Raw genomic sequence first — 12414 nt, forward strand, 5'->3', positions numbered from 1 at the left:
GCAATGAAAATGAGAATTTCTTATTAGACAAATTCAGGTAGGTCACTCCGCGCTTCAGCCCATTTGTTTCTGTTTCGTTCCTAGTGAATATTACTGTGGATTATTCTGTTTGGCGGTTGAAGCTGAAGGCTTACTGAGCTTCTCTGCTGTTTCTCCTGTCAGGATCTTTGGTTTTGTGGCGAGGAAGTCGATGAATGGGACGGAGAACGTGTGTCACCTGTTTGCTGAACACGACCCCGAACAACCTGCCAGCGCCATCGTAAACTTTGTCTCCAAGGTGATGATTGGCTCACCGAAGAAATAACATATGCATAAATACACACACACACACACACACACACACACACACACACACACACACACACACACACACACACACACACACACACACACACACACACACACACACACACACACACACACACACATACATTGTTTGTCCTGCTGGTACATACAGCACTCAAATGCTGATGTGGAAGAGAAGGGACTAATGTGTTGCATTATGGGATACTACCTGCAGAAGACAGTAGCAACAACTTTACGCTACACACCAGGGGCCTCATTTATTGACATTGCATATACACAAAATTTGCCCCAAAATCTGCATGCACCAGTTTTCAACAAAAGTTATCATTTATAAAAACTTGATGTGAGAATGTGATCACCTCCTTTAGAACATGAACATGCACATCTGCTAGTGGTTGAAATATTGTATTACAAGCTGGAAAGTAAGGAGTTTGTAACGGTCTGTTGACAGGTTCACAGCAATTTGCTGGTGTTTTCTCTTTCAGAAACGGACTGACAGTCCTTTTCCAGATACACCATAAATTACAGCAAAAGATTAAAACATCATGCCAACACAGTAAATAGACTGGTAGTTTATGTAAATGGGTATATGGGTGTAGGTTACAGTATTGCTGTGCGATAGGAGCGCGACATCATTGCGTATTTAATCTCATAGCATATACCAAGGCAGGACATAGAAACCCAATAATCTATTGATAAACTAAATATTGAGCAACAATTCTTGTTTTGCATTCTGTGGCCTAATGCCAATCGTTCCAAATTATACCTTAACTAATGGGTGTTATGGTCACCCTAAAGGGTGGATGGAGGGCGTTTTTCAGGCAGTTTTAATACTCGTTCACACACAGTTGTAAAACTGTGCCTGCGCCAAATTGATAAATGTCAATATTTCTGTACATGTGCAGACTTTTCAGAAATGGGTCACGCAGACATCTAGTGTGAATGTATGCAATGGTTATACATGAGGCCCCAGAGGTGTACTGTAGGGTGATGTTGCCCCCTAGACACTGATCTTGGGTCAGTTTAGCATTTCCCCCACTAATGGTTAGGATTGGGGGAAGGGAAATCTGATCTGATCCTTTATCTGTTACTAGGATAAGCTTTACCCTGAAGCACATTGAGGACTTTAAAAAAAAACGTTATTAATATAACGTTTTGTTATCAGAGGAGGCTGATGGGCAGAGATCAGTGTAATGGCTGGAATGGACAGGTATCAAACACATGGTTTCATTACAACGAGCCCGTCCTCCTTTATCTCCGCCCAACAGCCACCACTGCTGTTTGTGTATATATAGTCAGGATGTCATTGTAAAGGGAGGTAATCTGTCATGTATGATATGTATTTTTAATTCAGACATGTTTTTAACAAATGTATTTGCTGAAATGTAATCTATATGATATTGTCCCTCTAATCACACAGCATTACTAGTCTGTCTCTACCCACCATGCAGAGTAAAAGGCTCTCAACAAAGAACATGGTCACTTTTAATCACATCAGCCAATCCCTTCAAAGTCATATTATCAATGAAACACTATACACTTTACAATCCAGTGCTTGACTTGGTGCGGAACACACCAATATAAACAGTACCGGCACCTAAAATTAGTTCCGGCACCTACTTCAGTCCAAGTCATGCACTGCTACTACTTTCTTTAGAAGCTTTTCATATAGATACTATATACTGTACTTTTCCTCTGTAAGCCATTAGTATCAACCTGTAAGCCATTAGTATCAACCTGTAAGCCACTAGTATCAACTGACAGTTTTTTTCAATCACTTTGGTGCTATTTTCACAAGCATGTGGTGAATTTCCTAATTTCTTAGTACAAAACTCCAAACTGGTAACACTTGTAAAGCAGCCAGCCTTAAATTCAAAACCTTTTATTTTGCATTCATCTTTCACCACACAACCATTGATCCACAATATACATTTACTGTAAAATACCATCATAACTTTGATTTAATCACCAAACACAACAATTTAGTTTTTTTTAACAACCAGCTAATGCAATAGCAAACCATGCAAGATACATGTTTAAAAAATGCCCTTAAATTACAGTACTTTACACTGTTTTCACATTAGGCAAAACACTTTCACTACCCATCAAAATGTACCCGTCAAAAATATAAAATCACATTTCCATCATTTCTATGTTATGTGTGATCAGAGGTGTGATCATTGAAGACATCTTTCACAATCATTGATGCAAAAAATAAATGTATATTGTTCATAGGTGTACTGTAATCATATGAAACGAATGAAATGAATGAAAAAAACAACAACGTTTAGTAGGCACTTGTTTTCATCAAGCCTGTCTTCTCATCAACATCGCAGTAAATGTCCTCGTTGTTCATACACCTGGTAAAAAATATTGGCACAGCGAATCCAAGCCTGACATCTAGTTTGATGTCATTGCATGGCCTGATGAGGGTGGCACGCTCATTGGAATGGCAATCATACACCTGTATTGTAATTATGTATTGTATTTTACAGTATTGTATTGTAATTATGTATTGTATTTTACAGTATAGTATTGTACTTATGATTTGTAGGGGTCCTGTGTGGCTCAGTTAGTAAGAGCATGGCACTAGCAATACCAGAGTGGAGGGTTTGATTCCAGGGTTGGGGTCAATTCAATTCCAATTCTCGTCAATCAGTAACATTTGGAATTAGAATTAGGTTTCATGTGACTTTTTGAATTGACTGGAATTGACTCCAACTCTGTTTGATATACAAGAATGGCCAATGCAATTTTAGTAAATGAGTGTAACCCCCCCACCCCCTATCAAAAAGACCCCAGCAACTTCATTTTGGATTCATGTTTACTGTACAGGGCAGGGGAATTCAACTCTGACCCTACAAGGCCCGGTGCCTGCTGGTTTTCTGTTCTACCTGATCATTAAGTACACACACCTGGTGTCCCAACCATTTTAGAATCTATAGGTTTACCAAATTAAGAGATTATCAATTAAGAGGAATAGGTAAATGTATTTTAACAAATGAGAAGACAATCATATCAAAAGTAATGTGAGGATTGCATTGTGAAATGCAATGACTTTATATGAACATGTATTGCAATGTGAAACATTTATTTCTAGATGAAACACTGATTAAGTTTGGTGAAAAATGACTATGATTTTACGTGTTGTATTTAGTCAATGGAAAATGTGCTTAGCGTTTTGAAACACCTGCCTTTTTGGTGATCAGTTTTGAGTTTTGTACTAAATGTTCCACATGCTTGTGAAAATTGCACCTAAGTGATTGAAAATAAACTGTAATAGTGTTCAACCCCACCAGGGAATAGCACCATATCACACAGGTGTAGGATCTGCAAACTTGTAGTGTATTCGAGATTTAAAAAGGCTTCTAAAGTTTTTAATGTCTACTTGATTTGCCCTAACTAAAAATGTATCAACCCCTACAAAAATGTGCAGCATTAATTATAATCCACATAATAATGCACATTTCCTGTTGCTGCAGGATTCTTTTCCTGCTGTGAGAAACTGCTCCAATGAGTTCGTGGTGATTCTACGTACATGTTGAATCACCTCTGTTTTGATGACACCCAATAGACGATCTTCTGGCCACAGCCATGTTATTATTGTGTCTTCCATCCTAGACAAAACCTCATATCTGTTGTCCCTTTAAATAGATTTTAAAACATTTGGAAATATATTTAACATGACACATTATGTTTGAAAGAAGAATAACTCTGAGAAGACATGAAACCATGCAACATGGTTATGTTTTGCTCTTGAGATGAGTGTTGTAGCCATGGTAAGTATGTGAGGAACACTGCATCCCAAATGGCAACCTATTCCCTATACTGTATAGTGCACTAAACACACTGGACACAGATGTCAGTTTAACGTGTAATTGTAACAGTGTTCAGGTTAAAAGTTGGATAAGAAAAGAGCTTTGGTGTATCCGTTCAATACCAAGCAGTTTTACATGTTGAGTCGACGTCATCACATTTATTTATTTTGTTGAAATGAATTAGAAACAATGTTGATTAAAACAGTTTGTGCCCAGTGGGAAGTAGTGCTCCTCTGGTCAGAGGTAGTGCACTATATAGGGAATCAGGTGGCAGTTGGGATGCAGCCTAGTGCTAACCGAAGTCTCTTACTTGTCATTCTGTTGTAGAGTTGATGGGCTTGGTAGGGAACACTTTTTCATACTCACATGTTTCTGTGATCCATGTCTCCTACTTTTGCCCCCAAAGCATAACTTGGGCACTCAATTGTAAAAATGTGTAAATGAATGTTGTATAGTTGGTACTGTAACATTATCCTCACTAACATATTTTTGGAAAATAAAAAAACAACACTTAATGTATTACATATATACATTCATCATATAGGGTACGGCCATATAAATATGTTGTGTTCAGAACCTCTGAATTGAGCAAATGTTTTTTCATCATCTGTTGACGATTGATGAACGTATATATGGTTTCATCTGCAGTCATATGGTATATATGGTTTCATCTGCAGTCATATGGTATATATGGTTTCATCTGCAGTCATATGGTATATATGGTTTCATCTGCAGTCATATGGTATATATGGTTTCATCTGCAGTCATATGGTATATATGGTTTCATCTGCAGTCATATGGTATATATGGTTTCATCTGCAGTCATATGGTATATATGGTTTCATCTGCAGTCATATGGTATATATGGTTTCATCTGCAGTCATATGGTATATATGGTTTCATCTGCAGTCATATGGCATATATGGTTTCATCTGCAGTCATATGGTATATATGGTTTCATCTGCAGTCATATGGTATATATGGTTTCATCTGCAGTCATATGGTATATATGGTTTCATCTGCAGTCATATGGTATATATGGTTTCATCTGCAGTCATATGGTATATATGGTTTCATCTGCAGTCATATGGTATATATGGTTTCATCTGCAGTCATATGGTATATATGGTTTCATCTGCAGTCATATGGTATATATGGTTTCATCTGCAGTCATATGGTATATATGGTTTCATCTGCAGTCATATGGTATATATGGTTTCATCTGCAGTCATATGGTATATATGGTTTCATTTGCAGTCATATGGCATATATGGTTTCATCTGCAGTCATATGGTATATATGGTTTCATCTGCAGTCATATGGTATATATGGTTTCATCTGCAGTCATATGGTATATATGGTTTCATCTGCAGTCATATGGTATATATGGTTTCATCTGCAGTCATATGGTATATATGGTTTCATCTGCAGTCATATGGCATATATGGTTTCATCTGCAGTCATATGGTATATATGGTTTCATCTGCAGTCATATGGTATATATGGTTTCATCTGCAGTCATATGGTATATATGGTTTCATCTGCAGTCATATGGTATATATGGTGCTATGTGACCATAGTATTTTGTGTTTTTTTTCCAGTAGATGGCGCTGATCAATCACAAGAAAATAAACAAATGTAGGATGCCTTTGGTGTTTGTGTTTATGTGTGTGTGTGAGTGAGTCAGTGAGTCAGTGAGTGAGTGAGTGAGTGAGTGCATGTGTGTCAGTGGAGGCTCCTCAGAAGAGGATTGAGGATTTCATAAAAATAAAAAAGTGAAACATTAAAAAACCAATCCTTTTTAGATAAAACTATACCAAATATATTCATATGTCACCAAATAATGGATTAAAACACAATGAAGGTCTACTGTAGCCTCAGGAGCACTCTGTAGAGTAGCACCATGGTGTAGCCGGAGGACAGCTAGTTTCCGTCCTCCTCTGGGTATATTGACTTCAATTTAAAACCTAGAAGGCTCATGGTTCTCACCCCCTTCCGTAGACTTAGACAGTAGTTATAACAACTTCTGAAGGATGTCCTCCAACCTATCAGAGTGCTTGCAGCATGAACGGACATGTTGTCCATCCAATCAAAGAATCATAAAATGAATCTAGTACTAAAAGCATAAGCTACAGCTAGCTAGCACTGCAGTGCATAAAATGTGGTGAGTTGTTGACTCAAAGAGAGAGAAAGACAATAGTTGAACAGTTTTGAACGAATCAATTTATTCAAAAATGAAGGAGAAGCAAGAGAGAGCAAGCTATATTTTGTTATATATATTTTTTCCCTTTCGCTTACTTAGCTTTCGAATGCAGCTTGCTAGTTTAGCCTTCTCAAACACCTGGCTCAAACAGAGAGGGATGCCATGTTAGCTAGCTGGCTATGGCTATCCAACACTGGAACCTTTCCAAGTCTAGGTTCACTTTTGGTTTTATTAATTTATAGCCACCGGGGCCCACCTATGTAACTGCTAAACTGCTTGCTGACTGTACTGCATGATTGTAGTGGGATTACTAGGGTGTTAGTTCTAGTAGCTATGTTTACTATGATGTCACATTATCTAATACTCTACTCTTTATGGGTGGCAGGTTGCCTAGTGTTTAGAGCGTTGGACTTGTAACTGAAAGGTTGCAAGATCGAATCCCTGAGCTGACAAGGTAAAAATCTGTTGTTCTGTCCATGAACAGAACGAATTTGTTCTTAACTGACTTGCCTAGTTAAATAAAGTTTTTTTTAAATGGTGACAGCGATGTAGGCTGTGTGTACTGGTTATGACAAGAAGGTTTTTGAAGTTGTTTTTTTTGCCTGGTCAAAGACAGCTGATGTGTACTGAAGTCCATAAGTGAAGGGAAACGGTGAGAGGAGGAGAGCACGTAGATGCACAAAGGAATTAACGAGCAACGTGATCATGCTGATTGTATGTGGCTGCTATGAAAGGGAACTGTCTTTGTGTGTGATTAGGGGTGTATTCATTCCACCGATTCTGTTGAAAAATATTTCTTAAACGGAAGCATATGGAATGAAACGGGGATAAACATACCTGAATTTGTCCAATAGAAATACTTGTTTGCAACTGTTGGTCTAATGATTACACACTAGATCAGCTAGATGCAGGCAAGAGTGTATCGAATGTGTCACTGTCTGTCACCTTGATTACTTAAATGTTTCTCTCTACCTGTGCTCCTACGTTGTAAACGTTCATTCATAGGCTAGGTTGTAGCAACCTCAGATGGGTATAGGGGAAATTCTAGTGTCATGTAGTAACCTAAACCTATCAATGTTACATTGAGCTGGGTGAATGGAATATGAATGACAGTCATCCAATATGCTGTAATAAAAATAAGACCATGCTCATAAAACAAAATAATCGTCCTCCCTCATCTTCAATGTCACCGACCGCCACTGGTGTGTTTGTGTGTGTGTGTGTGTGTGTGTTTGTGTGTGTGTGTGTGTGTGTGTTCCAGTATTTCTTTAACCGTCAGTTAGTGGGTCTTTGTCTAAGCCTTCAGGAGAGGAATGCCAGTCTGTCAGCTTTTCAGATCTGGTAAAACACAAACATTTTGTAATCTTGTTCACGTCCTGTCTCACACACCCCGTCAAGTAATCATGCTTGTTAAGTACAGAGAAACACCTGCAGATTTCTCTTTACAGGTCCACACATGCTGGCTCAATCACTCTTTTACTTTAAGGAAATCTGTCAATGTGTATGTGTGCCAGTTAGTGAATTTGCATTGTCAGTGTTCATACATCTGTGTGTATCTCAATGTTTGTGTATGTGTATGGTATATCTATGTATTTCTGAATGTGTGTGTGTGTCATACTGTGGTGTGTGTGTGTGTCTGTTTGTGAGCATGTGAACCTATGTGTGTAGATGTGCTTGTCCAAGTGTGTGTGTGTGTGTGTGTGTGTGTGTGTGTGTGTGTGTGTGTGTGTGTGTGTGTGTGTGTGTGTGTGTGTGTGTGTGTGTGTAGGTGTGTGTGTGTAGGTGTGTGTCTGTGTGTGTGTGTCTGTGTGTGTCTGTGTGTGTCTGTGAAACTATGTGTTTGTGCTGCACTTGTTTAATTGCACTGGATAAGGCTTATGAAGCCAGAGTGTCTGGTGATGTTTGTCTCCACTCCTCTCCTTTCCAGGAGCCTCATTTCTAAATTGTGAGTATATTTTGTGCAAAATTCAGCCGTATGTGGAGATTCTAGGATTTGCTTGCACAAAACATTTTGGGATTGATCAAACTGTCACATGCAACATACACACATGTTTGATTGATACATTAGAGCACTACAACATCGCGAGTGCAAAACACTGGCAGCGCGCTCTGCAAATTTGTTTGTCCAGTCAAGCAATTTCAAAGTTAACAAGTCAGCACACTTCTATCGAAAATATGAATTGTTGTTCAATGTTTTGTTTATCAATAAATGATTGTGTTTTTATCTCCTGCCTTGGTATAGGCTCTGAATTGAAATGGGCTAAAATGTTGCCTCCTATCGTCAGGCAGGTCACCCCATGATATGTCAGTATTCGACTTCAATCCATGTCTGAGGACATTGGGAGATGATGTGGAAACCAACCACAAGGGGCAACACTAAGCTCTGTTACCTTCACGAAGGGCATCATGTTTTGGATTTAACTGGCCTGGAATACCAGGTGTGTTGAATTTAGGCAATCACTGAACTGATCAATTATCTAAGTAGCTCAGTTGGAAGCCTAGTTCGGACAAACGGTACCCCAGGAACAGGGTTGCCTATACCCGTACTGTTAAATATTTTAAATGATCTACCGGCCTATTTACATTTGAGCAAGTTGGCTATTCAATTATCAATGGATAAATGGTAAGCTAATATTTGTCGTGCAGTGGGAATAAACAAGACATGTCAGAAAAGGAGAGATGTCCTGCAATATGATTATGATTCAGGCCTAGACAATAAATAAAAACGCTAGGCTACATGCTGCCATGTGATCTCCTTACCAATGTATCTTTTTGATCATTAGGCCTACGTTACAATGTTTTTATTATCCTACCAGTATTATAAATCCAGAGCATTAAACACTTCAATTTCCCTCAAAATAACAGTATTTGTTTGCAATAAAAATGTATCAACTACTAGAAGCTGTGCTTAGGCATGGTCTGAGATTTGCGTGGAGATACGCACACTTTCCAGTCAAAATGGATAAATACCAACCTTTGGGGGAAAATTGACACTTTTTTGTCATCTGGATTTGATAAATGAGACCCCAGGGAACTCATTGATAAACTTTGCTATGCACAAAGTATACCCCAAACATGCGTGCGCCAGGTTTCTTACAAAAAGTTGGCTTTGATAAAAATGTTACTTTGCCTGAGAATGTCCCTACATCCACGCAAACTTTAGACCATGCTTTCCAACAGTTTCTGGTGCTTGAAGTATTGTATTGTGAGCAGGAAAGTAGCCTAGTAGTTTGTGCAAATGGGGGATATGATGACTCACTTATACAAAACAATTACATCAAAAAACATGAAAACATAAGATTCAGCCATTTGCTGTCAGTGAGAAGCACAAAAACATGAAAACATAAAAGATTCAACCATTTGCTGTCAGTGAGAAGCACAAAAACATGAAAACATAAGATTCAGCCATTTGCTGTCAGTGAGAAGCACAAAAACATGAAAACATAAAAGATTCAACCATTTGCTGTCAGTGAGAAGCACAAAAACATGAAAACATAAGATTCAGCCATTTGCTGTCAGTGAGAAGCACAAAAACATGAAAACATAAGATTCAGCCATTTGCTGTCAGTGAGAAGAACAAAAACATGAAAACATAAGATTCAGCCATTTGCTGTCAGTGAGAAGCACAAAAACATGAAAACATAAGATTCAGCCATTTGCTGTCAGTGAGAAGCACAAAAACATGAAAACATAAGATTCAGCCATTTGCTGTCAGTGAGAAGCACAAAAACATGAAAACATAAAATTCAGCCATTTGCTGTCAGTGAGAAGCACAAAAACATGAAAACATAAGATTCAGCCATTTGCTGTCAGTGAGAAGCACAAAAATGTGTTTTATTTTTGGAATCTTACAAAATGAAACAGGAATTTATTTCCTTTTTATTTTATGTTCGTAACCATTTCAGAATAAATGGGTTAATATTGGAAAAGTAGCCATACAACAAATGACTATGTGCATCTCTCATTTAATTGGGCCTAGTATCCTCAGGTAGATCACTCAAGTGTAACTTCGAAATTGGACGTCTATCCATGTCCCGAGGACATAGGCAAATGCCTTCAAAACCGGCTACTAGGACCAACATTGAGCACTATTAACATGTAATTCTGCAGTGAGACTGTGAGAGCTTGTTGCCTTTGCCAAATACAGCATAAGTTACTACAAAAGATTAAAACATTCTGACAACACTTCCAAAAACATTTGATCAAATTTGCCATTGCTCTTTCTATTACCTTGGCCAAATGGCAATAGGCCTAGCTCCAAATTGTACAGAAATTTTTTTCCAGGCGGAGTTATGATGCTCATTCACACATGCACAGTTTTAGGACGGGTCTGATTTACAACATGCACAGTTTTAGGACGGGTCTGATTTACAACATGCACAGTTTTAGGACGAGTCTGATTTACAACATGCACAGTTTTAGGACGGGTCTGATTTACAACATGCACAGTTTTAGGACGGGTCTGATTTACAACATGCACAGTTTTAGGACGGGTCTGATTTACAACATGCACAGTTTTAGGACGGGTCTGATTTACAACATGCACAGTTTTAGGACGGGTCTGATTTACAACATGCACACTTTTAGGACGGGTCTGATTTACAACATGCACAGTTTTAGGACGGGTCTGATTTACAACATGCACAGTTTTAGGACGGGTCTGATTTACAACATGCACAGTTTTAGGACGGGTCTGATTTACAACATGCACAGTTTTAGGACGGGTCTGATTTACAACATGCACAGTTTTAGGACGGGTCTGAATTACAACATGCACAGTTTTAGGACGGGTCTGATTTACAAGATGCACAGTTTTAGGACGGGTCTGATTTACAACATGCACAGTTTTAGGACGGGTCTGATTTACAACATGCACAGTTTTAGGGCGGGTCTGATTTACAACATGCACAGTTTTAGGGCGGGTCTGATTTACAACATGCACAGTTTTAGGACGGGTCTGATTTACAACATGCACAGTTTTAGGACGGGTCTGAATTACAACATGCACAGTTTTAGGACGGGTCTGATTTACAACATGCACAGTTTTAGGACGGGTCTGATTTACAACATGCACAGTTTTAGGACGGGTCTGATTTACAACATGCTGTATGTGTAGCGTGCACCAAATGTACACACCGCCTTGCAAAGGTATTCATCCCCCTTGGCATTTTTCCTATTTTGTAGCATTACAACCTGTAATTTAAATTGATTTTTTATTTGGATTTAATGTAATGGACATACACAAAATAGTGCAAATTGGTGAACTGAAATTAAAAAAATTACTTGTTTAAAAGATTCTAAAAAATAAAATACGGAAAAGTGGTGCCCCTAAATAATCTCTGGTGAAACCAATTACCTTCAGAAGTCACATAATTTGTTAAAAAAAGTCCACCTGTGTGCAATCTAATTGTCACACGATCTCAGTATATGTACACCTGTTCTGAAAGGCCCCAGAGTCTGCAACACCATTAAGCAAGGGGCACCACTAAGCAAGCAGCACCATGAACATCAAGGAGCTCTCCAAACAGGTTATAAAAATATCCAAAACTTTGAACATCCCTCAGAGCACCATTAAATCCATTAGTAAAAATGGAAAGAATATGGCACCACAACAAACCTGCAAAGAGAGAGCCACCCACCAAAACTCACGGACCAGGCAAGGAGTGCATTAATCAGAGAGGCAACAAAGAGACCAAACATAACACTGAAGGAGCTACAAAGCTCCACAGAGGAGATTGGAGTATCTGTCCATAGGACCACTTTAAGCTGTACACTCCACAGAGCTGGCTTTAAGGATTAGTGGCCAGAAAAAAGTAATTGCAAACACGTTTGGGGTTCACCAAAAGGCATGTGGGATACTCCCCAAACATATGGAAGGTACTCTGGTCAGATGAGACAAAAATTTAGCTTTTTCGCCAACAAGGAAAACGCTATGTCTGGCGCAAACCCAACACCTCTCATCACCCCGAGATCCCCATCCCCAAAGTGAAGCATGGTGGTGGCAGCATCATGCTGTGGGGATGTTTTTCATCAGCAGGGACTGGGAAACTGGTCAGAATTGAAGGAATGATGGATGGCTCTAAATAC

General features: G+C 38.8%; 1 protein-coding gene across 3 annotated transcripts in view; it reads left to right on the plus strand.

Moving 5' to 3' along the window:
• Positions 1-5772, plus strand: part of tns3.2 (tensin 3, tandem duplicate 2) — a 96683-nt gene extending 90911 nt beyond the window's left edge. For all 3 annotated transcript variants that reach the window (XM_031785707.1, XM_031785706.1, XM_031785708.1), the window contains one exon: positions 163-5772. In XM_031785707.1, the coding sequence (XP_031641567.1) occupies positions 163-304 (142 nt within the window). In that variant the 3' untranslated portion in view covers positions 305-5772. The remainder of the gene's footprint in view (positions 1-162) is intronic.
• The last annotated feature ends 6642 nt before the right edge of the window (positions 5773-12414 follow it).

Source organism: Oncorhynchus kisutch, linkage group LG13 (assembly GCF_002021735.2).
Source record: "Oncorhynchus kisutch isolate 150728-3 linkage group LG13, Okis_V2, whole genome shotgun sequence".
NCBI classification, from domain to species: Eukaryota; Metazoa; Chordata; class Actinopteri; order Salmoniformes; family Salmonidae; genus Oncorhynchus; species Oncorhynchus kisutch.